At 52.7% G+C, this 27,161-nt stretch overlaps 1 protein-coding gene across 1 annotated transcript; it reads right to left on the bottom strand.

Moving 5' to 3' along the window:
• Positions 1-8,787: 8,787 nt before the first annotated feature.
• On the bottom strand, positions 8,788-21,783 carry PDGFB (platelet derived growth factor subunit B; the record flags this gene model as incomplete). The annotated part of the gene is made up of 6 exons (XM_080358006.1): positions 8,788-8,924; positions 9,312-9,453; positions 11,171-11,376; positions 11,862-11,945; positions 15,151-15,247; positions 21,628-21,783. 6 exons carry the CDS (start codon positions 21,781-21,783, stop codon positions 8,788-8,790), a joined length of 822 nt encoding a protein of 273 aa, XP_080214132.1.
• Positions 21,784-27,161: the final 5,378 nt, after the last annotated feature.

A 27,161-nucleotide genomic window follows, 5' to 3' on the forward strand; every position in this document is an offset into this window, starting at 1 on the left:
GGTGCTTCTGGTCCTGTTGTGCAGGTAGAGTCACCTGCACATATGTGTTCCTGCTTCCAAAAAACCCAGCTGTTTGAGGTCTCCTCCAGACTCTGGTGTTTGCATCTCATCTGACTAAAATGGCTGTCTCTGCTGCATTGTGGGCCAAGAAAAGGACTCTGGGCTGAGAGGTGTAAGGTGACTGCATGTCAAGCTTGTGGCACTTTGGCTTTGTGGCCACTGGTGCCCCAAATGCCAGGGATGCCATCAGCAGCAGTGACATCCTTCCCCAGCTGCACCCACAGCCCAGGCAAAGCACCGCGGTGGGCATGGCAGCTCCGTGCCAGCTCCCACCATTTGCTGCCCGGGGGCCTCCGCTTCCCGGGTGGGTGTTCACATGCATCCAGATTCCTCAGAGGTGTTTTTCTTTTTCTTTTTCTTTTTTTTTTTTTAATCCAGGTTCATAAATATTCATGTTTTCCAGCTCCCAAAAATCCCCCATTTCTGGCTGGCCTTCCACAGGAACTGGTGGAGTATCAGCACCTGCTCTTCCTCCCTATGGCACTGAGAAGCCTACGAGCTGCCAGGGCTTCTTCTACACCCATCCACCCAACCCAGCACTCTCTCCAAAAGATGATGAAAGTCATTGACCACAGGCACTCCAACCAGCTCACCTATTGCTTGGAAAAAAACACACAGGATGAACTTGGAATCCAATATCCCACTTTCTCATGGCTGGGTTAGAGCAGGGAGGGAAGGGAATTGGGTTCAGCTCTGGGTTTGGGGGTTGCACTTGGTTCTGCATCTGTGTTCAGAACATAGTTGCTCCTTCCTGGCCACGAGCTTTGAAACCATCAGCAAAACCTGAGTAAATAAGTAAGTACAACAATAGGTCACAGCGTACCCGGTGGGACTATCCATGGAAAAGGGAAAATTCATATCATGGGGAAAAAACTGCAAATCCTGTTCAGCTGCTCCTTTCTGTTTCATTTAACGCAGTTGAAGGCGCCCATGCTGGGAAAATGCTTTATTCGATTACCAGGCTGTTCACATCAGCCTCGGCTGAGCCAGGAAAGCCTCCCCCCAGCCAAACCTGAATGCAAAGAGCACCCACTTCAATCCTTTTACAACAGTCATGCTGTGCTTCATTCGCAATGACCCCAGGCAAACAATGACCGGCTGACCAAGCTGTTGGGATGCTCTGACAAGCAGAGCATCCCCCATCCCTCCCCACTGACAAACCTGCACCACCACCAGCAGGAAATAGTCCTGCCCGTTGTGGACCGAGAGGCTCATCTGGACTTGTACATCCTTCTCGGGGGGAGCTGCCTCTCGCCCAGGCTGGGGTGCTCCAAAGCGGGGTCCCCCACCAGTGAGAGGTGCGGTTCCCCTTCGCACCGTCAGCCAGTGCTGCCTCAAACTTTCCAGGGCAAGGCTATGCTGCGATTGTGGTGTTTTGTCCACGGCCACCGGGTTTATGGGACACCAGGGAGACCCCCCTTTTCCTCCCCTCCCCCTTCCAGCACAAGCGTTTTGTTTTTCTTCTTGATTAGTGGAAAAAATCCCTGAACCTGTCAGAGGGAAGGAAGGTCTTTTTTCTCTCTCTCTCTCTTTTTCTCTCTCCTCAGTCAATTAGTGAAATACAAACAATTTCCATGGTGAAACACTTTTTCCACCTAAACAACCCCTCTGCAGGCTTTAATGGTGCGGGCCCCTTTGCACAGCACCCCCAGCATGCGACATGTCCTCCTAAGGGGGTGGCTGTTCCCTGTCCTGCTTTACCTAGACACGTGCAGCCAGCCCAGGGCTTGTGGTATTGCAGGTACCTCCCAGGGCTTTTCACAAAATCACACAGAATCACAGAATGGCTGGGTTTGGAAGGGACCTCTGGAGATCTTCTAGTCCAACTCAGTGTACACTGGGCTGTGTATGTGCCAGACCCACATGAGGTGGCGTCTGATGTTGCTGGGGGAGAAGATTGGCTACCAGGCAGCCAGAGCTCTCTGATGAGCCATCTCCTGGGTGTCCTTCCTGGACTGCAAGCAGGCATGCGTGTCTGAATAAGAGCTTCGTTCTTGGAGCACACCTTGGTTGATTAATTACGCCCCGGTTCATTAATCACTGCTTTCTCTGTGCTGACTTCATTTGCTTTTTCCTCTGACATCATCACTCACAGCCGGCTCTGCACTGCAGGGACAGCAGTAGTCAACACCTTCTCCTCTCCTCTTCCCCAGGTCTGCGCTGGGATTCATCCTGAAAAATAGTTTCTCCTCCCACAGAAAACACCTGAGAAGGGCCTGGGTTTGGGGAGCAGAGCTTGCCTTCAGTGACTGCGTTGACCGGTGGTGGTCAGGGCCAAAGGTCAGGGCATTTGGGAACTTGGGGGTTTCCAAAGCTGCCAGGGCAAGACCTGCACTGGAGCTGCTTACCCAGCATCTCTGCACTATCCGCTCCTCGTTTTTGCAGCACATGCAAAATGCAAATCACAGCAAACATTTTGAAATTCATGTTGACTTGTCAAGCCACAAACCTCTCTGCTGCCCAGCTCCCTGCCATGTTTGGGTTTCTGCTTAATTGCTTGCAAACAGCTTCTTTTATTGAGTTAGTAGGGCTTTGCTTCCCTGGAGGCAGCTTTCTTCCCAGCCTTGCTATGGCCTTTGCTGTGAACCCAAGGCCATCCATGGCACTGGAGAGTCCTGTTTGGTATCTGCCTGGCTGGGGAGGAAAAATGGATGGTAGGTGAGCTCTGCCATAATTTATATCCTGATCTCTTCACCCTCCTGGCTTCTCTGCCAAGAGCCCCACAGACCCACCACTATGAGTGGGGGTCTTGCGTTAACCCAGTGCCCACACCACTTGCAGGGAGGTCCCTCCAGTTCCCACTCTCCTTCTGCTCATTTTTTGGGGAGCTCCATCATTCCTTTAACCTTGTGATGAAAGCTGAAAACAGCCGAGGCTGCCTGGCTTCCTCGCAATGTCTTTTAAGATGGGAAATTCCCAAGCCCCTAACAAGTTCAGTTGGTCACGGGCAGATCATGGCTCGGTACGGGGGATGGCACCGTTTGGTCACAGGCTGCATGGAGGCGAGTGGGGAACAGCTGCGTGCTTGGGTGAGGAGGTTTTGTTGTGGTTTTGTTCTGTTTTGTTTTGTTTTTTCCTAAATATTTTAAAATTCTTCATATTTTCCTCCCTCTTTTTAGTCTGCCCTTGCCTTGGCACAGCCAGCTTCTCCACCCCCAAGGCACATCAGGCATTCACACATGGACAGTGAGACGGGGCCAACCACCGACACATCCCCATCCCACCCCAGGGTCCCATGGGATGGCAACGGCTCCCACCAAACCCTCTCCCAGCCGTGTTCAGAGTGTGTGCAGGTTGGGCAGTGGGACAAACTGACTGTCATGGGGACCATGGCTCACACCAGGGAGGGAAATGCCCATGTGGGCTCTGTCCTGCATGGCTGGGCTGAAGAAGGCTCTTCCTTCAAGCCATGACCAGTCGTGGGGGTGAGCTTAAGCTATTTGCATTCCTGAGCGCAAATAAAATAAGCAAAGAGTCAAGGGTTTCCCTTGGCACAGCGATGAAACTCTTGCAAACTGATTTTTCACTTCATTTAGCCATGCAATGGCTTTAGCATTGCAAACCCTCAACGCTAAAAAGCCTGAAGCCTGGCTTTAAAACACAGAGGGCTTGCTTTTTGCACCCAAATAGCCCACGAGTTCCCCCTCCCATCTGCCTGCTGCTTTCAGGAGCTGTGTTCTTGCAGGAAGACCCACTGCCGAAGCCTCTCTGCGAAGGTTGGCTGTGTTCCCTCCAACGAAAGATGAATCTCCCGATGAATAACATATCCTGAGGCTGGGCCTTTAGGTAAAGCAGCAGTCGAGCAATTAAACCAGGGAGAGCTTCCAAGGCTCCCCAGTTCCTCTGAGATCACCTGTAGCATCAGGCGAGCCAAGCTGGCACCCCTGAGCAGAGGAAATGCTTGCCGGCGGCGTGCTGCAGCCCTCCTGGGGCTGATTTTGGGATTTCTTTCCCGAGCCTGGCTTTACGGGGTGGATGTAAACCACCTGCTCCAGCCCTGGGCAGCGGTGCAGGCGTCTGTCTTCCTGAACCTCGCGCCGCCCTGTGCTGAACACACGCCAGGGAGCTGCGAGCAAGTGGTGCTGCTGAGGTGTGAGCTCAGGCGCCCGGGCCCACGACTTCTTTCGGCACCACTTCATTTTGAGCTGTGCAAAGCAGAGGCGCACGCTTGCAGCTGGGGTTGCACATCTCCCCTGGGGCCGCCACCGCCAGGCGGTGTGCTGGCCCCTGCCAAACCCTTCCTCCCGCCTCTGGTCCAGGCTGATGCACCCACATCTCTTGTGCCTTGTAGCCCTCCCTGCACCCCTTGCTCCCCAAATTCCCTGCTGACAGGCCCTCAAGCCCAAAGAAGTCTCATGCCAAAAATCCTTCTTCTCACTGTGTTATCCTAAAGAAGTCAGAGCAGGGATGGGATTATTACCCTCGCTGTGATTTTGCCCATTTTCCATCCTCAGGAGCAGATAGAGCTCACCCCTACTCCAGTTCTCTTTGGAGGATCATGGAAAACAAACCCTCATCCCAAAATGAACCATGCTGGAGTGAGGCACACGCCAGGCGTGTCCTTGAGGCGAGCCTGGAGCACACTCAGGCACCCAGCTCCCCAGCTTCGCTGCTACAGCATGAGTCCCCACTTGGGTCTGTGCTCCTCGGAGCTGAGCCACAGATTGGGGGTTCTATGTATGTGCCAGGGGACCCCAAAACTGATGCATGGGGCAGCAGCTGCCTTCACTCCCCACAGCCTTGTGCCCAAGTGTCAGATGTGCGATACCTCCCTTGCTGGGAGGAAAGGGAAACGCAAAGGCCTTTCCGAGGGAGGGAAGGACCGCCGTTGTCTAGACGATGTGACTAAGGAGGGAAGGGGCCGACTGTTTGTACAGCTTTGGGAGTGTAAACACTGCCGACTGTCCCAAGCCCTTCAAAGCAGAGGAATCCGGAGATGGGATGAAAGCACAGGGAAATTCTGGCCGGGTGTCCAAACGCAGCAGCTAAGGAGCAGGGGACATTTTTGAGATGAAGTCCCAGCACCTGAGTCACTCCAAACCAGTCCGAGCGCGGGGAGACAGGCGGGAAGGAGAAGTGCGGCCCTGCTGGCCGTGGGCAGGGCTGTGCGTGGGCTCCCAGGACGTTCCCAGCTTTGGTCGCTTCTGTCTGCAATCTCAGAATAAGTGTCCTGAAAACGGAACTGGAGGCCCTGGGAATCCCGCTGTACCCTGCAGTGAGCTGGTTTGGCCTCTGCATTTCATTCAGCTCCACAAAAGAAAGAGAAAATGTTGAGAGGTTTGGTTTCCCTTTTTTTTTTTTTTTTTTACAACTTTAAATACAGTACTGAGTATAAATTAATCTTACATTTTTTTAAAAAAGAAAAAAAAAATTCTTAAAATAAAACCTCACCATCTTTACAAACCAAAGGAAACAGATTTTGGAACAGGAAAACAAAGTGTCTTAAGACTTTGAGGGCTTGGAGATGGTGGGAGGGAGCAACGTGCTGCCTCAGCAGTGGTGCGAGAAGTGCTCTGGGCTTGCAGGATGCAAGAGCAGCATCCCTCCGTGATCTGTAACAGCTTCAGGTTGTGGCTTCTCCCCCTTCCCCTGGCTCCCTCTGGGGCTTTGCCCCACAACAGGGGTGTATGTGTGCATGGGGAGCAGCAGCTGGAGGCAGGAGGGGAAGCGGAACACTGCCACGCCAGCTCCAGACAGGCATTTTCTGCATGCGTAACTCTGTAGTGCCCAGCACAGCACCAGGACACCAAGGTGACACTGCACATTCCCTTCATGCATAACGTTTCTGCTAACAGTGACTGAGTACTGGGTGTGCAGAAATAGCCCCTGGCTGCAGAGCCCTCCCTCCTCTGGAGCAAGGACTCTACAACTGACCCTCCAGTCGTCCTCTGAGTCCTCCTCACTTAGAAGAGCTCACCTCTGTCTCAGACGGCTGCTGCCAACTGCAGAGACCATCCTCATTTCTTTCTCTATACCTACACACAGCTGCTACGTCTTGGACCAACTCGCAAGCTAGATGGGCTGGTACCATCTAAGGGGCAAAATCCAGAAGGAACGTGAGAGAGAAAAGGTGAGGAAAAAAGATGGGACATGTGGGGACGTTGGCACAGAGAGAACAGCGAAGGGTATGCAGGATACCGTGAAGGGGTTAAAACCCTCGGGGGAATGACATGATTCTGCTTTCAGGACCACAGCACAGGCAAGGACAGCTCACTGAGATTAAGTCATGCTTCTAAGTTTGGCTGTTGCTGGTCTCATCGTGGTGCCGCTTCACCTCCTGCAAGGAAGTTGTGCTGGAGGGTTGGTGGGGAGGGAGAGAAAAGGGCAACAAGACGGAGACAGATCAGATGATGTCTCTGCCTGTCCCATCCTGGGCCTCGCAGGCACGTTGCAGTAACACTGGGCTTTTCTGCCAGCCCAACAACGCCGATGCACGCACATGCCTCTGAGCTTCCTGCCACTGGGGAATGAAATCCATTTAAGAACATATATATATATATATTTATATATGCATGTATAAATACACATACACACACGCACGCATACGTATATATATATACACATATACACAGATATACACGCACACACATACAGAGCGAAGTTAAAAAATAATCAGAGTCCGAGCCTGGAAAGTTGAATTCTCCACCAGCATGTGCAAAGAGGCTCCTCTTGGCAGGGGCCAGGGGTGTGGAGACGATTCTGCCACCCTCTGCTCCTTCCCCATGATCTAAACACCTTCCAGTCAGCACCAGGAGCAGGAGGGGAAAGGGGCAGGGGAATGCATTTGGCTTCTTTGTTTTGTTTTGTGGTGGGTTTTTGTTCTTGTTGTTCTGTTCCCCGAGATGTTGTATATCTTAGTGGTTTTGGTTTTTCTTTTTTAAAATAAAATATACACACGCACATTAAAAATATATATATCTGTCCAGGTAGGGAGATAAAAGTCCTTAGTGCATTTTCCATCACTGGTTGCCACTCGCGATCTGAGATATGCCTGTTTTCAAAATGTAGGTCCGGTGCAAGTGTTGATCTCAGACGGGCCCCCCAGCCTTACGAAAAACACGAGAGGAAGGGAGAATACTCCCCTTCCACCCTCTGTCCATTTGTTTTTCTCCTCCCTTCGGAAGAAATTAGACCCACTTTTCTTTTCACGTTTCCCATCCTGTCCTCTGGAGCAGGGAAGGCATTGTCCTTGTCCTTGTTGCATGTTGCGGCTGTTGGGGTTCATGGTTTTATTTGTACTTTGTTCTTTTCTGATATATATATATATATATAGGTTATGTTTGTTCTTTTTTTGTGTGTGTGTGTGTAAAACTTTAAAATTATGCTAATAAATGAAAGAAAGGAGAGGCTTTGGTGGGAGAAGGTCCACTGATGGAAAGGGAAGCACCATTTGCTGTCTGAATCAGACGTCGAGGCAGATGAACAAAGAGGAAAAGTTATCACTCCAAGGACCCCATGGGGGCAATACAGCAAATATATTAAATAAACCTGGAAGCAAAACAAAAACAGACACTGCATTAGAATATGTAACCCACTCCTCCTGCTACTCCCCTCCTCTCCCATTTTCTCCTCTGGAAATGTTCACGTCCAAGTGCCGGATTAGAAGCCGCGGAGGGCTTTTGACCTTCTCTATTTTTTCCCCTGAACGGAGCTGAGATTTGCATGAGTTTGCATTACTTCTGCCCTGGGAACCTTGGGCTGGCCAGGAGGATCCTGGGATAATCGGAGCCCTCGTCATGCTAAGCGTGGGAATGCTAATCCCACGACACTTGACCGGTGCCCCTCATCCCCAGCTCCTGACATGTCATGGAAGCCCCTTGTCCCCCTCTCCCGAGGTGAGGGGAAGCAGATGGGAAGAGAACAGCCCGGGCTGGTTTGATGGGCTGGAATTGCTGAGTCACAGGACGGGGCTTTCCCTGTGTAGGCTGTGCCACCTCTCTCTAAATTCAGCCCCCCAGGTCTATGTCCTGGCTAGTCTTTCTTTTCTGCACCTTCCCCTCTCTCACGGGGCACTGGGGCTTATTTTCCTTTCCCTTGTAGCAGTGAAATTCTTCTGATGACAAAGGAATTACTCCTGTTTACACAAGTCAGGGAGAGAAGAATCAGGCCCTGGACTGACAAAGTCCAGATCTCTTGCCAGAGATTCCAGTTCTCCTTTCCCCTGGTATGACCTTTCTTATGCACACAGGCTTCCCGCTAGGAGAAAGACGAACCAAAAGCATTGCTGCTTTTCTTTTCAGTCTTTCTGCCAACTCATCTAATGAAATAAAAAGAAAAGGGATCCCCAGAGCAACAATAATTCTCTGCTTTCAACGGAGAATCAATAGAGAAAGGAGAACAGGAGTTGTTTCACAGAAGAGATTAATTATATGGACCCCGAGTGGATTTAGGTGCAGAGAGAAGTCAGGCTCACTCTCTGCCTGGAAGGAGAGGCAGAGAGGGCAGGCCCAAGAGCAAGTAGGGTTGCAGCACAATCCTTCCACCTCTATGAAGAACCCTAAAGCCATAAATAAAGTGCATGCCTTGGGTCCCAGCCTAGTCCTTCCCCTTCAGCCCTGGTTTTATGACGCCCAGGCCCTGCAGTAGCCCCACACTGAATGAGCAGCTGGTGCTGTGCAAAGTGTCTGAGCTGCTCAGGCAGAACCGTGTCCCGGGAGAGCGTTGCTCCCGACTAGAAAAGCAGCTTGCTGTTACCTGCCTTGTGCTCTCTCTCCCCTGCCAGCACTTCTATGCTACGAGGATTTCTTTCAGCACTTTCTTATCGTTGACATGCTTGTACTTCTTATGTTTCCTCTTCTGTGCCGGCGGCCGGCGTACTCGCTGCCTCTGTGACGCAGCGGCTGTGGTGAAGGACGGTGACGAACCTGCCAAACAGAGGGGAGAGTGTCTGTACAGCGAGGGACAGCCGGGTCATGTTGAAATATCTTTCCTCACCCATTATCAACAAAGAACTCTGCAACAGGAGGGCCAGAAGGCCTCCTTCTTCCGTTCTTCTGTCCCTCATCCCCTGTTCTCCACAGTCTCTGCCCTCTCCCTTGTCCCCTTGTCCCTTCCCTTCACCTCTCACCTTCCCCTCCTTCACTCCCTTCGGTTCCATCCCCTTGCTGGCAGGCAGACGTCCCTTGGCTGGTACAAACCAGTGAAGGCCCATGGGATTCGCTGGAGTCAAGCAGATTTAAACCAGCTCTTTCCCCTCTTCCCAGCCTCCGTTCTCACCCCTCCCTCTGCTCTACTAACACCAAGACCCTTACGTCTCTGTTCACGTGTCCCTGGCCGGCTGCTCCGGGGGGGCTGACGGGACACGGCTTCGCACCGACACTGCACATGGTCCTCCAAAGGCACAACGACTTTTTTGAATTTGGGCTTCCTCTGGACAAATTCGATTTTGTTCACCTGTTTGGAAGAGAGAGGCACAGAGATGAATACAGCTGTAGCTCCCACTCTGTAAAAATAATCAGTGTCGGTATGCTTCAGTACAGGTTTTCTTCCTGAAGGTTCAGAAGGCAGTTTATAGAGCACGGTTCAAGTTCATGGGTGGTGTGTATGGCAGCTGTTCTGTACACAGCAGCAGAGCAGACCTAGACCAGGCAAGTTCAGATGTGACTGGTTGTTTCCTCGGTTCCTAACTACTGCCGCTGCTGAAGCAGGTTGACAGGTTGACCACAGACAGAAACATGGGACGTGCAGAAGATGCTGACCTGTTTCTGACAGACTGTGATGGCGGAGACCTGGGGGCAGCCAGAATTAATTCCCACAGGATGCTACAGGAAGGGCAAAAGGAGAAAAACTCGGGCCCAATGCAAGCAAACACAGCCTCGCCAGGGCTGCTGAGGCCTGTCTGAATTTGTCTCAAGCTCTTTAATGACTGGCAGGGCTGAAGCCCTCAGCTCTGTGTTCTGCGGGGAAGGCGGCGCTCTGGAAATTCCCTCGGACTCTCCGCTAGTGCTGACTCAGAGGAGACTCAGGGCTCCACATCCCACCGCAGGGCACCCGCTTCCTAAGGCATCCTCCCGCTCCAGGAGCAGCCGGGCCTGACCCCACTCAGCTTATCTAACAAGACCGCGGTCCCTGAAGTGCTCTGCAAGCTAAAAATACTTGCTCAGCCGCGCGTCTGGGATCGAATTCCTCTAAACCCACTGCCCCCAGCAGCATCCCTCAGGCAGCGCAGAAGCAGCCAGGCTGTTTATCTTTCCTTGAAAGCCCACTCCACACGCTTCAGACCACACGCTGCTCACTAGACAAACACTTCCAGCCAAACAATAGAGAGACCTCTGTCCTCAAAGAAACCATTTCCAGGTCACTTTTTCAGGCTGGCTTTTGACCTCTCACTTGTTTTTTTCCAGAAAAACAACTCCTGTTCCCCTCCATTTTTCCCTCATTTGGCTTGGCTTTTCTGAGAAAGGAATTTCCTGATAAAGAGGGCTGTGTGAATACAACTTCTCCCAGCCAACCTCTGCCTCCTGCCTGGGGGAGTCTCTTACGACTCAGGCAGAGGTTTAGTACGGGATGAGTATTATTTTTAAACAAGCTGTCTGGGAGGAAGCTGCGAGGAGATCGCTGGTGGCTGTGAGGAGGGCAGGATCAGAGCAAGAGGTTAGCCGTCAGGTGTCTGCTGCCGCTGGAGTGGGTCAAGAGGTAACTGTGGGGCTGAGAAAGAGAAGAAGCTGCTCTGGTGTGTGTCTTGGGAAGAAGCTGTGGCAGCAGCGTGGGGATGGAGCACTGACACTCCCAGCCCTCCTCTTTTTGCATCAAAACCAGTTCCCATGATGAAAGTGTCCTGTTTCTTCTACTCTAACACAGCAGCCAAGGCCACCTCCAGGCACAGGAATAGCCGTGGAGTGGAGCTGCAGCTGGGGACGGTGCCCTGTAGCTCTGCGACAGTGACAGTCCCCAGCTGCTGGACAGCACCAGCGCTCCGAGCAGCCAGCGCAGACATCAGCCCATGCCAGAGGCTCCAGCGCTGCGTGGCTAACGCAGGAGACGTGACTGCAGAGGGGGTGTGAGGCAGCAGTGTGGGCCTTGCACCCAGGACCCGCTGTGGTTTTGGTTTTGGGGGCTAGGATGGAGGTGGGCTGCGGGAGGAGGGAGCAGCGGGAGGCATCTCCCTTACCTGGACGTGCCGGACGCGGATCTGAGTGGGGCGACACTGCACGTTGCGGTTGTTGCAACAGCCGGAGCAGCGCTGCACCTCCACGCAGGGCGGCCACACCACAAAGTTGGCGTTGGTGCTGTCCACCATGTTGCGGGAGATTTCAAAGACCACCTCCCGCGTCTTGCACTCCGCCAGGACAGCTGGCTCTGCTGCTGCCAGAGCATCTATGGAGGGCCAAGAGAAGAAGGGCAGATGAAACAGGCTTTGCAGCTGTTACCAGCCTTCTGCAGCCACCTCTACTGGGAGAGAAAGACCCCACACAGCTCTCACACACACACATGTTCCTTCTCTTTCTCCCAGCCCTCCAGCTCCCTCCCTGCTGCACCCTGTGGAGGAGCCCACAGTAAAAAGATGCTTCTCACTGCAGCGGCAGTCCTGGGCAGAAGATGACACTTCTTCAGAGCAAATCAGCACCAAGTGGATTTAAAGCAGAGCAGCTTACAGAGCTCCAGACTCGCTCTCCTGCCCTCCTGGAGTGTAACATCCAGCTTCTATGCAAGGCCCAGACCTTCCTTCTCATCTGCCCACATATCCATGTGCACCATAACCTCTACCCCCACACATGTATATCTCAGACATGCATCTGCACCCACCACAGCTTCTCAGACGAGTGCTCCAACAATCACAAGGTGCAACACCCCCGGCTCACCTAGGCTTCGTCGCTCTCGAGACAGGGCCACAGGGTTTTGACCGGGCTGAGTTGCATTCAGGTCCAGGTTCGAGCTATCCTCCTCTGCAAAGGCAAAGACGTGACCTCATAGCACCAGGTAGAGGCAGGAGAAGACAGCAGCCTCTTCTGCTCTGCTCATCAGGCAGAGAGCAGAGATGTGGGACAAGCCACGGCCCCAGTACATGGTGCTAGGTGTAAATCCACCAGCAAGGTCACAGCTGTGCTGGAGCACGGGGACTCTAGGTTTGCTCCTGGCTCAGACTAGGCAGCTCAGAGCAACAAGCCTATCATGAAAGAGGTGTCCCGGTCAGGCCTGGGAGTGGAAAACTCCAGATCAAGAGTGACAAGGCCTACAGCAGCGCTTTCTGGTGTCAGACAGGAGTAACAGGGGGATTCAGATCAGCTGGCTGAGACCAGGATACAACAAGAAGCATCAAAGACTGGATGGGATCAGCAGAATGTTTGGTATATAACACTGAGGTGCCTTGCTGGGATGGCTTGGGACTGGGAGAGCTGGGGCATGAGGGGGCAGGTGAAGAGGATGATGGGTGGGAGGTGGGGTATTTGCTTTCTCTCCCCAACCTACCGCAACTGCTCTAGGTTAAAGTCAGTTTTATGACACAAGAACAGAAAAATAAAGTTGAAATGGCTTTTCCTCTATCCTACCCTAAGGTAAGCTGCAGGACCTGGAGGTAGCTCAGTCAGCAATGGGAGAGGAAGGCAGAAAGCATTCAGGCCAGCCCTGAGCAGTTCCCTCCCACCCCACTGCTTTTTCCCATAGGAAGCGCTGAATAGAGAAATGCCCGCAGTCCCCACGGAGCACTCCAACGCGCAGCCCCTCCTGAGCTCCGGACAATGGCCGCGCTCAGAGACAGCTCCCACCCAGCCACGGCTCTTTCCTTCTCAGACCTGCTTTAGCAGCTGAAGGAAGCTGAATGGACGTCAGCATCAAGGGAGCAATTTTCTTAAAGGGAATTTGGGGCCAGTGGAAGATCTCTGTTTATCAGATGAGCAGTGGAACAGACTTCCCATACCTATCATGTCCCATCCCTCTTCCTCAGTCCTGCCCTAGCACAACCCTCGTATAAGGGGAAGTGGGGATCAGCTCTGAGGCAACTGCTGGAGGATTTGGAGTGAGTGCACAGAGGCTGCGTTGGTGAGGTAGGAATCATTTGCCTGTGCAGTCAACATCTACAGATGAGGTGGACAGACAGAAACCCTTTAAAGTGGCTAGAGAGCTGTGATCAATTATAAGATGCCATTCATCTTGCCCTGAGGCAGACACCCAAAATCTGAGATCTGATGGATCGTGCTCTAGAAGGGCATATAGTTAGCCAGGGGTTAGAGAGGGTGTCTGGATGACTGGCTTAGATGGTCATGCTTGCTTTGCAGGCAGCCACAGTTAAGGGAGATGACTCTGACTCTACACACCTCTGTTGTTGGGTCTACAGTAGCATCTAAGGTCAGGAGAGCAATAGCTCATCCGCCTCCTGGAGCTGTCTAATCCTGGCTCCCTGTGCAGTCAGAGGAGGGCAGCAGCTGTGACACGTAGAGGGTGTGCAGAGAGCACAGGGAATAGCTCCAGTTGCTTTGGGATTATTTTGCTAATACCATTATTTGCTAATACAGTAATTCTACACAGGGCAAGCAAATGGTGATGCCCCTCAGTCACTATCTGAGAGTCACAGGGTATAACAAAGATACAGCTTCACTGGACCGTTTTCTGTTACCCTGACCAGCCTTTCCCATCTGGGACATGAGGTGGAACCAGTGACAGAAAGCTCTGCAGCCTTCTCCCATACCCCTGGGCTTTTCAGGCCAATAAGAGAAGCACATTCTGTTTCTTCACTGTGAGAGTGGTTAGTAACCGTGATATAGATGTATCTGTTCCTTAGACAACGGGACATGACAGACTGCACGCATCTTCTCAGTGGCTCCTTCCCCACTCCTTCATCCTGTGCCGCCTGGCATTTTATCAAACGAGGGTGGGGGCTGCCTTTTGTGCAGAGGTTGAATTGATGAGAGGAGAGGAAAAAAAAATAGCAACAACTGTTGACTTGAAACAAATCTCCTATTGAAAACTGGGTCCTTCCCTCCCCCAGGTTGTCCTTCTACACCCCGGGTCAGCACTGAAGAGGCTTGAGGCGGGGGGACCAGCCTGGGACAATCCAGCACAGCTAATTTTGGAAGTTGCCCCATTGTGTGGCTCGTGGATGAGGAGGAGGGAGCTGGTGAGGGCAGGGAGCGGCCGTGGTGGTGGTGGGGAGCCTCGTCGCCTCTTTCTAAGGCAAACAATAGCTGAACGCAGCTGGTGCCCTCCCCTTCGCTTTCCCCCCCCTGCCCCTCCAGGGCCGTTTTGAAAGGCAGCGGGAATGCTTTTGAGACTGCGCCAGTGGTTGGACTGGCATAGGAAACAAAAGCAGGAAATTCTGTTCCCCCGTAGATAGTGTCTCGGCAAGGATTACAAAGCTCCAAACAGACAAAACACGAGAGAGAAGGCGAGCTGGGGGGGCTGGGGGACGACGGGCGGGAGCAGAGTTAGAATAGAAAGGAATTTGCTCTGAAGAGACCGTTTATAAATAAATTCCTGGGCCAGCCCAGCGGCGGCGGCGCGTGCTCCAATTCCCACACGTGCCGACCCCTCCACGCTTTGCCGCTCCCGCTGCTCGCTGCCCTCAGCCCCAGCCAAGTGACCCCAGGCATCGCAGCCCCCGGAGCTGCGATCCAGGAGCAGGAGGTGAAGCGGCGACGCCCTGACTAAGCCCCTGTCCCGTATCGCACCTACGGACATGGGCTCTGTTGCTCCCGACTTGAGAGCCTCTGAGAGCCCAGGGCCTTTTGTGGGTGCTAAACCTGAACCCACTCAGCCCTGTCCTCTTCTATCATTATATTTCCACCTCCCATTTCTCCACCTCCTAAACTTATCTTTGGCTAGTTCAAGCCCTGCTGACTGTGGATCTTCCAGGGTAAAAAGTGCTGACCTCAGTTCCTTGCACTCACCTTGCCCATCTCTTATTATTTTTGAAAGCCTGTGTCCCTTGATAGACTAGGCAGTTAGGAAGAGAGCTAAAAATGCATCTAGTTGCCCAACTCCCACTGGTTTCAGGGGGGCTAGGTCTGTAAATAGCCAAGTTTGGGCTCCTGAGTGGTTCCTATATTTACAATGAGGTCTGTTGATAGTGTGCCTGCTGGAAAACAGAATATCCCCTCCCTCTCCCCTAAAGAGTTAAGAAAAAATAGAGGAGTGTTCGGTGAAGAGGAGATTTACCTACGGAGTCTATCCGCAGGGCACGCTGGAGGTCACTGATGGAGCGCACTGAGCTGCCACCCAAAATCTCGTAAATGTCTTCGGGTATGGGGTCCCCCTGCCAGATGACAAAAAGAAAAGAAGGGGAGAAACAAGCATTAGAGAGGTGATCTGCAAATACTGTGTCATGGAGTGGGAGTGGGGGGAATCGAAGGAGCACAGAGGAGGCACAATAGAACCAGACAAATGCAAAGGCACCCTCATGAAGGCATGAGCCTGAAACCTGAGCAAAAGCAAGACAGCTTGTCTTGCTGCCTCTCAAAAAGCGGTCAGGAGACTGAAAAAGCAAAAAAAAAATGCCTAGGCTACAGAGCAGAGCCCCAAAAGCCATGCAAGCAGCCAGCAAGGCTTCCTTCTCCGGTGCTGTATGACTTCTCCAGGTGGCCTCTCGTTCCTGCTGCCCGCAGTAAAGGCGTTTTAACAGACTTCCCTTATGCTATCAGATAAAACCTTCCCAATATTTCCCTCTGTTATGAAACTCCCTCACGGGCTTTGTCAGATATCGTGTGGATGTGCGTGTGCGTGCGCGTGTTTTTCAAACCACAGCGGCCCAATATTATCCATCATTTGCATACTCTTAAAAAAAAAAAGAAGAGAGGTGGGGGGGTGGAGAGGAAGATTGACCTTCACAGCTGAAGCTGCTCCAGCGTGAGCCTACGGTGAAACCACAAATGCTGCAGGGAGGACATGAAAGGCTGTTTGAGGTGGGCTGAGGAGCTGATTTGGATAAAGAAAACACATGGGAGCTTGGATGTCATTGCACCCCAGTGCCAAAAAACCTTAAGTACGCAGGTTTATAGGCATCAGACAATGGGTCAAGTTAAGGGTTTGTGCGGGCAGGTGCAGCACCATCAATCTCTTGGGAATTTTACCCTGCCACCAGACTTGAGTGGGCCACAGTGTCAGCACTTAACGCGACTACAAAGGAGCAGTGTGGGAAAGCAAGCGCTGATTAGAACATACTTCCGAAAGACTAGAAAAAGAGACAGGGGAAAGTACTGGCCAAAGTGTTTGCTTAGCTCCTAGCTCTCTTCTTTCAGGGCTACTCATGCGGAAAAGCTGCTCTTTCAGCCGGGTGCTGAGACGCAGCCCTACACATGCCCCTGTAACTGAGAGGAGGACTTGGCTCGTGCGCTTGTGAAACGCAGGGATTTTCCTGTGGGGTTTTATGGGCAGTTGGTCGCATGTGTGTGGTCCTTCCAGCACACAGCTATTCCCTCCCTGTCTGCCCTCATTTCTCTTCCACTTGGAGTCGAGGGAAACTGCCGGGCAGGTGGTTAAATGTCGGCTTTTAAAGCTTGAGGGCTTTAGCCCAAACCTGCAGCCACTTTTGCATGGCTGCTTGAACCTGGCAACCTCCCAGACGTGCCTGTCACTTGGCCACCCGCCCTTCGCTTCCACTAACAGTGCTCCCTCCTCAGCCCTGCTAGCCCAGCCTCTAAGACTATAACTTAAACTAGGACATGGTGGCTTGAAGGCTGCTGCAGCCCAAGGCACGGGCAGAAGCCTCCCAGGATAGCTGCAGAGCAGACAACACTAACGTGTCTTAAACCTCCGCAGCCAGATCCACCAGAGAGCTCAAGTCAGATCGAGCCTCTCTGTCCCTGTCACTGTCACATCTCACCACAGAGCTGGCTGTCTGCCTGCAGCAAAAAGCAGATTTTACATCCCCGGGCATTACTTCCTCAGTCTCAGATGGAGAGGGAAGCAGTGTCAGTGATGAATGCACAGCCAGAGAGAGACTTGTATAATTCAGGGATCACTGAGTAGCTGTGAAATGAAGATGCCTTCTGACAACTCCTGCTGCGTGAGGAAGAGTAGGACCAACAGCCCAGTGCTGGAGAGGCTCTGCAGCGCTTCCCTTCCTCGCAACACACACACACGGCGTTTACGGGAAAAGGGATCATTTGCAATTCCCAGTACTTGCAGCCAGAGCTCAGCACTGAGCGGTGAAATTGCAGGCTTTTAATGTTTGCACCTGTCAGCCAAACACATTTGTGTACAAATGCTGCCTTGCACGGATGCCCTTGGTCCTTCCTGACACTTAATACATGTAGGAAATGGAACTTTATTTTAAACTTCGGCACTCGCTAGGGGAGAGCGTGGGCAGGTGTTACGAGGCTTGGTGACTTTGGAGGCGTGCTGGTAGGTGTCACCTTGCTAACTGAGCAGGGGGAACAGACATGAGCCAGGGACTGCAAATACAAGCCCTCAAGAGATGGATTGCTGGAGATTGCCTGTGGGAATAAGCTCCCCTCTCTGCCCACAGCAGCAGTTTTAGGCGCAGATTTTTTCTTGTTGCAGATACTATCAGCATGGCTGTGGTGTATCGCCAGCCCACATGGCTCATAATCCTGTCCTCCTCTCCGGGGTCTGTGAGCTCTGCCAGTGACAACTGCAAGCCTGTGAAGCTCCTTATTTTCCTCTTATGCTGCAGAGCCGTGTCAGAGGCTGGCCTAAGAGCAGCCAGGCAGACCTGAGCTGCATGGCTCTTCCTTGCTCCCTTTGGGGTCTGTGATTTGGAACAGCCATGTCTTTGCCCCCCATCCCAGCCCTGTGCCAGGGAAGCTCTGAAATCAGGGCACCGCACACACCAAGGCCCTTGGTGGGAACGGGACACAGGGAAGCAGAGGTCCACCAGCCACCTCCACCTGATCCCATGGGGTCAGAAGGTAGAGAAGCAGTGCAGGAGGTGGGATCCTCAGCAGAGCAGCCTGAGCAGCTGGTGCTGTTTCTGCTTTGCAGCTCCTCTCGAGTTATTTGTCTAACACAGGTTAACAATCTCCTTTTTTAACTGTGCGGCAGATCAAAGAAGACTTTTGTCTCAATGGACTCCTGGCTGGCTGTCAAGAGCCCCAAGGCCTGGCCTTGTATTCCTGCGAGGCCCTGAATTCCTAGAAGAAAGTAAGTTTATTCTTCCCTCCCTCTGTCCTTCTGCACGCAGTGCCTGGCTCTCCCCTGAGCCACAGGGGCACTCCTCACTCCGCCAGTCCCCAGCAGCAACATGCCGTCCCCTTCTCCTGGCTGCTGGCACCTGGGGGGCGAGATCCAGGGCACACCTGAGCCCAGGCAGCAGAGCACCTGGGCAGGGGCCCTGCCTGCCCGGCAGCCGCTCTGCGCCATGGTTGTGACGCCGGGGCCTCTGGGCACGTCAGCTTTGCCTCCCTCCCAGACGTCAGCAGTGCTGTTTGGCTGCTGCAAACCCTGCAAACATGATAGACCCCCTGTCCCTGCTCCCCAAAATCAGCCTCCTCCCTAACCTCACCATCCACTGCCTCTGCGGCTTTCTGCAAATAGATGATCTGAGCACCAGGGCTGCTGAAAGGTCCCCTTGTGACCAGCTGCTGCCGAGGCGACACAGGGAATATGCAGGGCTGCGCTCCAGCCCTTCCTCCAGCTATTCACAGGCACGGGTTTCAGAGTCTTGCTGGAAGGTGTGTCTTTCTTGGTAGCACAGCAGATACAGAGGAGGAGGGAGCAAGGATTGTGCAAGTGGCACGGAAGGCAGACCCTCAGGGCTCAAAGAAACCAGCCAAGGACACTCCCAAGGTGAGGACTCCTCCGGTCCTCTTTTTTTTGGATGGTGTGTCTACACATCTATGTGTGACTGCACACAGAATTCCAGAAGGGTAGCAGCACCACTAGCCCAGGGCAGGGAAACACTCAGCTATCTGCTCCTCTACCCAGGACAGGAGGACTTTCCTGAGAACCTCCACAGAGACCATGGCAAGCGATCTTGGCAGCGGGGTCTTGAATGATCAACCAGGCAAAAAAGAAAACCCAAACAAACAGCACTTTTTAATTCCCTCTGAAGCTGATGTGAGGACCCTGAGGGGAGACTCTGCTGCATTCCCTGGCAGACAGCAAGACTGGCAGCACCTGCCACAGGCCCGCTGGACCCCGGAGGCTCTTGTTCCCCTGGCACAGGGCTTCCACCCTCCCAGCACCACTCCTGGCTACAGGGGACCCTGACACCCACACACGCCTCACCCACAACAGGCACAACCCTCCTCACACGAGCCCCTTCCACGTGGGACAGCGGCTTACATTTTCCCCCCTTAAAAGAATCAAACTTAACGTTTGATCTAGCCCACGTTCTTAAAATACATCCAGACTTATGCACCCTTTTCCCATTTCAAGGGGGACTCCGCTGCCCCACCCTGCTCCTCCACACACCTCCCACACCTCCCCTGGAGGGCTGGAGGCATTCCCACCCCCAGGACCAGCTGGGTGCCGGCAGCACTGGAAACAGCGCAGGAACCACTGTCATTCCCCCCTGCTGCTGCACATCAGCTGATGGTGAGGAGGAGGCAGGGACGACTCGCCTGGCTCCTTCCACGAGCTCACTCACCCCAGACATGTCATCCACCCCGCCTTCCACTGCTTTGTCCTTGTCACCACCTCATGCTAAGAAGACTCGGGAAGAGCCCAGGAGCCTTGCACCAGGAAGATGTGATGCGGAGCTGGGCTGAGATTACAAGCAAGCGCCTGGCTGCACCCCATTCCTTGGGAATTCCAGAAAGCCCTGACAGTGGGGCTTCACCCCAGCACAACCACACTGGGCTCAGCCCAACTCTGTAAATGTTGCAAGGCAACTATTACAGCCCTCAGGGCAAATGCAAATGGGTTTAGCATCCTCGCTTCCCAAACTGCAAATACCTTCCCTCTGAGGTGCATACTCCCTCCTGCTGGAAGAGCTCCAGGGCCCTCCAGCTCCAGATGGGTGTGATCGAAGAGGGAAAGGGACTCAGGAGGTTCCATCTCCTGGTTCAGGCCTCTGCTGATCAGTGTGAACTGCCGTTCCCCACGCACCTTCTCCTGCAGGGCTGGGGAGGAGGTGTAAGCCCCTTTCAGAGGATGACTATGGCTCAGCAACCTGGTAGGAGTTGTATGGTATGCATCTGGTGCAGAACACAGTGCCCTCAAAGTGGATGTGGGGACCAGCTGCAGGCAGAAGTATCTACCCAAGCAGAAACCTACTTGGTTCTCTGGTCATAAAATGATGAATAGTGCAATTCCTCTCAAGAAACCCAGAGCCGCAATTCCCAAACTCTAACCCTACTAGGCTGTCATAGAGCTGTGCAGTCTTTTAATGGGATTCCAGCACAGAATAACAGCCTCCTGGGATCAGACACTTCCATCTTCACCCTTCCCCAGCGCCAACCATAGCTGATGTTTCACGTTGCACAGGAGAAAGAGATCTGAGCCACCCACAGAGGAAATACCATCATCTGCCCAAAACAAACATAACCACTGGGCAGCCCACAGTTCTAACTGCTTCCCTTTGCGGCTTGGGCAAGGGCAAAATGGGCCCATAAGGAGGTGATGTGATGGTTCGTACCCAACCCCTTCCCTGCCGCCCACAAGAGGGGCTGCCTCAAAATGAGGAAGGAAGAGAAAGAAATTATGTAAAGGGAGGAAAGTCTTGGTAGAAGGATATATCCTGCCCCTGACAGTCCCTAAGCTGCAGATATAACCCATGGGTAGAGTCACTTTGGATGGAGCTGAAGCAGTAACCGAGCACTGTGGGTAAACGTGTGAGGGGCTTTCTGATCCTCTCAATCTGCTCACCATCAGTTGATAAAACGGGGCAGCAGAGGTCAAAGGATTTGGGGGTTAGGGGCTCCTATTCCTCAATCATGGCTCAGGGGAGAAAGAGGCTCTGGTTTTCATGTGGGGAAACCAAAGAGGGCTGGTGTATGTACATCAGCCAAATCCACCACCTGGCCTCCACCCTGTGCCCAGCCTCCCCCCGAGGAGAGCATGCAGGAGGGCTGCAGGACACTCATCTCTAGCCTCTTCCCAGCTAGAAACACACCTTACCGAACTACTGTGCCACCCCAGCAACAGTGTCTCCAGCCACGCTGTCCCCTTCCTCGCCCCTTTGAAAGCCCCCCTGCCCTTTTCCCACCAGGACCTTGGCGATGCCCAGTTGTGCTTCACCCAGTGCGTTTTTCTGGAGGTGGCAACTAACCAGGCTTGGGTCCCTGCCCCAGGCACGCCACTGTGATGCCAAAATAACCGGAGGGGGTGAGAGGCTGGGCGCAGCCGCCGGCTGGTGCTGCGCCCCGGGGTGGCAGCCGGTGGGCAAAGCCGGCGGGGCAGGAGGCTGCGGGCTCCGCAGGGCTCCCCAGCAGCAACCTGGGACTGCTCTCCCGCACCAGCCTGGCGCTGGCTCCAGCCCGGGACGCACACGGGGGCGGGCGGCTCTGCCCGCCATTAGCGCCGAGCCCTCCCCTCAGCAAGGCTCAGGAGAGCCGCCGCCCGCCCCGGGCTCCTCGCCCCCGCCGCTCCGCTCCGCTCCGCTGCCCCCCCGCCACCCCCGGGCGTCACCCCGCCGCACCTGCGGGCCGAGAGGCGCCGCCGCCGGGCTCCCCCCCGCCCGCTCCGGGGCTCGCAGCTCGGCAGCACCGCCCGCTGCCGGCGACGGAAACTCACCTCCATACGGGCCAGGGGCAGGGAGAGGACGAACGCGAAGACCACGCCGAAATTCATGCCGACTTCAGGCCCCGCCGGCTGCGGGCACATGGACGGCGAGCCCCGGGAGGGAAGCGCTTCCCGCAGAGAGCCCCGCGACCGCCCGGCCTCAGGCATGGGGGGCGCCGCGCGTTCCCATGTCCCCTCCGAGCTGGGCTGCTGGGGCGAGAGTTGCAGGAGCCCTCAGGAGAGGAGGTGGTGGTGAGGGGAGACAGAAGTAATTCGCGGTGACTCGCCTGCCTCTCTTGCTATCTCATAAGCCCGGTGGAAAAAAAATGCAGTCCCTCGAAATTATATGCATCCAGAGCCTACGTCCCTCTCGCTGCAAGGGATGCTTCGGTGTTGCCTTCTGCTAGGTGGTCCACATGCTATTTTTCTTCCCGATTTTCTTCCTTTAAAAATATATATATATGTAAAAGATTTTACATGCAGGTAAGAATGACTCAGTGTTCTTAGAAAAATCTGCACAAAATAATAATTATTTTTTAAAAACCCAACTTTGTTCCAAAGTTTGGTGTGAAATCCAAAAATAAAATCTTCTTCTTTAAGATGTCATTTTCTTAAAATGCTCCTTTTCTTCCTTACGGCTGCTTGCTTTTTAGCGAAAAGTTGCTGCTGCGCATTTAATTTCTTCCCCTTAGGTTAGATTCTGGCTTGGGTGCCTTCTCGTGCGAAGGGTTGGCAGTTTGCTTGGACCTGAGGTTTGCTTTGGGTTTGGAGACAGGTGAGAGCAAATGTTTTTGCTCTGGGTTGCGTGCATGTGTGTGTGTATGCGCTGAGCCTTGACAAGCCTCAGAGCAGAGCCGCTGCTGCCTCCCGCGCTCTGTTGCAACGAGAAAGAAATAAAGAAAAAAAAAAAAAGGCAGAAAAGGTAAAATTGCAAGGGAGGCGAGCAAGCCGGTGGGTCTTTATTTTAGTCTGCGAGCTGCAAGAGAGACTAAACTGGCACTTGGGGCTGCTCCTTTTATAAGGAGAGGAGATGGGTGGAGCATAACTTGCCATCCTCTTGGCGGGGGACCAAGGCGAAAAATCTAGTGAGGGAGTAGTAGTCCATTGCTGACAAAATAAAAAGTGTGGTAATTTAAATGATAAATTAATTTAAAATTACTAACGCTGTAATAACACATATAATGTGGCTTTAATATCGCGTTAAGGAATGGGGACAGAAATTCCTTCCTCCTCGACAAGAGATAAGAAGAAAGGAGTTCCCGGCACGGTAGTTTGTTATTTTTTGGCCTCAGGTTCTCTTTATTGCAGTCTGGAGCCCATTTCTCTAAGCTCCACTCACCTTCCCTGCCCTGCTGCACCACTAGCTCCAGGGAGAGAGATGGCTTTAATATCTTATGTCTCTTTGTGTGCAGGGGAAAAAAAAAACCAACAAACCAGAGAAATTTAAACGTTGCTACGAGGCAATCTGGTGTTGCTCATGGCACCGGGAGGTATTTTACTGCATGATTATCTCCACGATGTAATAAACATCTGAGGAGAAATTAAGCAAGCAGATATTTGCTGGGGGGGGGAGAGGGATGGGGTGGGGAAGGGTGCTAACAGGTGAGTTCAAGAAAGAGTCATATCCTATGGAGAAAACACCCGTACGCACACCCTCCTATATATGTACGAGCGATCTCCCGGTACAGGGTTGCACACCCGCAAAGCACGCTCTGGGCATGACCAGGAGGGGTTTCTGCACCATCTTTGTGCAGGCTCCAATCTGCCGATACGTTCCTGCACTGTCATGCACCGCAGGCGTTTGCTCTGAATCCCAAGCATCTTCCCTGCTTTTTCTATGCTACGCACGCATTTCTATTCGAGCCGCTCGCATGCACAGCTACGTGCAAATTTTGTCTCATTCACACATCCCTGGGTATCCATGTGTTCTCCTTCACTCTCTCCCACTCTCTTCCTTTCTCACATACATACATACATACATACACCCACCGGCATGCCAGTGGCCTCATCTCACAGCATCACACATGCTCCCTTAGACTAACTGGGTGACTGCAAGTCTCATGCAGCCAACCCACTCTAAAACACACAGTCTTGCACCAGCACTTGCTTATGCACCGTCCAAAGTGTCTGGATACAAGGACCAGCTACCAGAACCAAGCAGCAGGCAAGCCACCAAATGCTCTTCTGTGGTAGGTATCTGACAACATCTCCTAACTTGGCTAGCTACAGCCCTGAGCCTGACTTTGATGTTGGTCAGGAAGCACAGGGACACAAGGAGGACTGAGGGTCCTCCACAACTTTCTTAAAACAGCATAGCTCCTCTGTTCCTCCTGTCACAGGGACACATAATTCAAACAGAAAATGAAAGGTCCTACAGTAGGGCAGCATGTCAAGATGCTCTTGGGTGGCAAGGGATTACTGACACTTCACACTAACCCAGAAGAAGAGCAGGCAGATTTCCCCACAGGTGGGAGTTCATCAGAGCCATGCCAGCTACAAAGCATGGGCCATCTGAGGTGCATGAGTGCAGAGATAAGGAGTGTCCTGGGAGTCCCTCAAACCAAGTCTGAAGTGGCTCAGTCCCAATTTTGGAGCTCAAGTGTGAGGAAGTGGAAATACAGTGCATACCTTTGATGGTTTCCACAGCCAGAGACCTTAACAGGACTTTACCTTAGATGCTCCAGCCATTCTAGGCCTGTCCCACCCAAAATTCCTCACGGCACTCTTAGAATTCCCCACATTCTCTGTCCTGGCCTGCCAGCGGTGTACCAGCCATTTCATGTGATGACAGTTCGGCTCCAACCCCCTGGCAGGGTGAAGCTTCTACCCTATTGTCTACCTGGGTGCTGAAACTCTTGAAATCTGTAGGAGGCTCTTGGTGATCAGCAGGGGGAAAATCAAGGATTTGGGGTGGTCAAACCAATTTCTGGAAGTCCTTCTATGTGTGTAGAGAGAGCTGAGGGCAGCTAGGTCCCAAATGTCCATGAGCCCATTACATATTTAAAGCTCAGAAGGAAGGGGTAAATGGAGGCTCAAGTACTGTTTGAGGATCTCTGCCCTCAAATAACCTGGCGTGGCTCCTCCACCTCCATACCACCTTATTCAAGCTGTGTAGGGGGTCCCCCATGTCTTAGCGGCTGCCTGGCCAGGACAGAACAGCCTGTGTGTGGGAAGGTTGATTAAACTCCTCAGCAGGGAGAGATGTCGCCACCGGAGAGGAGAAGGACTCAGCAGTAAACTAGCAGGGATTGCTGCAAATTTCTTGCTCAGTAGCAACAAGAGTTACTGCAGGGCTTGCTTTTGGGGGGGCTACGCATGGTGCGGGGGTTTTTTTTACTTTTTTTTTTTAATATCCGGCTATGTTACATACAAGCTGGGATAGAAATAAAGTTATTTATTTTCATGTGGATGATGCTGGGCAGTTTTTAGAAGCTCGACATCAGAAACAAAAAGCTAATCCCCGTTGAACGTCCAGACAGCAAGGAAGAGGATGTTTGGAATTTGACTAATCATCTACCTATGAGCCTGCCTGGAAATAGAGCAAAACGATATTCAAGCTGCTCAGGCTTCAATCGCTTTTCCTTACTCTTTCTGCTTTTAAGATAGGGACAGGTTTTTCTCTAGTGAGGTCTTTAGATGCAGGCTGGCCCAGTCCCAAAGGCATTGAGTTCAACAGGGGTGCACACACTTAAAACTGCTGTGCCCTGAGCCAGGTGGGTGCTCTGGCTTTTGTGAAATTAGCTTGTCATTTATCCCGTGAACCCTTAAATCTAGTGAGGATGACTCTATCTTCCCCTCACCTGCCCTGCAGGGTGGGTGTGGAGGCCTTTGGGGCTATGGGCATCTCAGATGCCACAGAATAAGAGCTTGAAAGCACTATTTCCTATGGTGGGAAGATATTTTGAGGCTACATGAAGCAGCTGGACTGTAAAAATGTCCCGTCAGAACATCGCAACTTGACAAGGTCAAGTCTCAACTGTGCTAGCTGACAATGGCCTGACAGACAAACCACAACAAAACTAGAGATTTCATAAGGGCCTGTAGCAGGGTTTCTTATTAAAACACTTTCAGCAGCACTACGGCTTTCAAACCTGCGGACAGCTGAACTCATCTCCTCAGTTATTTTCTTATCGCTAGGGAGGAGGGCGACACGTGTCAGAGGACAATAGGCAGTTCCTTGCTGCAAGGCTGCTCTCCCCTCATCTCACGTTGGTGGAAAAAATGATCTCCTCGCCACCATCCACAGAGGCACGATGTGAGGGGTGAGATCTTTTTTTTTTTTTTTAAGAGGGGGAGAGAATTGTGAAACAGCAGGAAGAAAAACAGGACTTACAATGGAAAGCAAGACTCAGTCTGAACATCTGAGATGTCTCAGCCTCTCCATGATGAGTCCTATTTTGAAAAACAATCAATGGAAAGAAATTAGGAGGTGTTGACAGCCAACGTGTAGTCAGCCCGCCCACTCAAGGTGTCTGACTGAGGTGGTGCTCTTGCTCCGGTCTCTAAGTTCAGGAAGAACTATGAGCAATCCCTGTGCCTACTCTGCGTGGCTGCCAGAGCCATCAATGGAAAGGAGCAGCCATGACATTGAAATTAAGCACCTGGAGTAAGTTTTATGCCTACTTTACACCAGGAGGCCCATTCTGTGGGTTTTACACCATGTTGCCAGGTTGTATGAGGTTTATCCCAACCCAAGTGATCAGAATGGAGTCATCACATCCAGCTTACGCCGCTGTTTACACCATTTGCCCCAGAGGTTGCCACCCTGGGAGCTGCCCCGACTTCCTAATGGCTGAGTTCAGACTAATGGTGGAAGAAAGGAGGAAAGGAGAAGCAAGACCAAAGGAAGTAGACGGAGGCAGGCAGGGAGCTTGGTGTTTATATTTGTTGCTGGAGAAAGGCAGAGCCTCAAGGTGCCCAGGGCTTGCATAATTCGCCTTCTCACTCCTGGTGCTGGCAGGGAAAATGCTTTCCAAGGATGAGTAAAGCTCTCACAGAGCAGCTAGCTCCAGGGGAAAGGGAAGGTGTCACCTGGTGAGGAGGCGCTTGATGGGACCTGCCAAGCTTCCTCCAGGATCCCTCCCTCTGCCTGTCTCTCCCAGGTGGAGGGATTCCCCTGCCCCTCACCACCTCCCGCATCTCACCCAGTCCTGGCAGAAACCTGGCTGAGAGGAGAGGATGGGGAAGGGGGAAGAGAGCACAGACACAGGCAGAGGGAAGGGCAGGGACCCTGACAACAGCAGAAAGGGAGAGGGCTCGTGCCGGCCGTGGCTTGCTGCCCCACGCTTTGGGGTGAAGGAGAAGGCAAAGGCATTTCACATCTCTGTGGATGTGCAGCTCGAGCAGATTCAGAGAGAAGGCAAAGCTGAGACGACTGATTTCCCAGAGCTTTCCCGAGTGCGTACACATTCCTGCACCAGGTGGGGAGGAGGGGACGCAGCCTTGCCTGCTCACACTACGGTATATTTCTTTCACCCCCCCAGCCCCCAAATTTAGGGTAGAAGGGAACAATTTCCCTACTCTGGCAACCATCCACTATGTCTATG

Source organism: Nesoenas mayeri (genome assembly GCF_963082525.1).
Source record: "Nesoenas mayeri genome assembly, chromosome: 1".
In the NCBI taxonomy this organism is placed as follows: Eukaryota; Metazoa; Chordata; class Aves; order Columbiformes; family Columbidae; genus Nesoenas; species Nesoenas mayeri.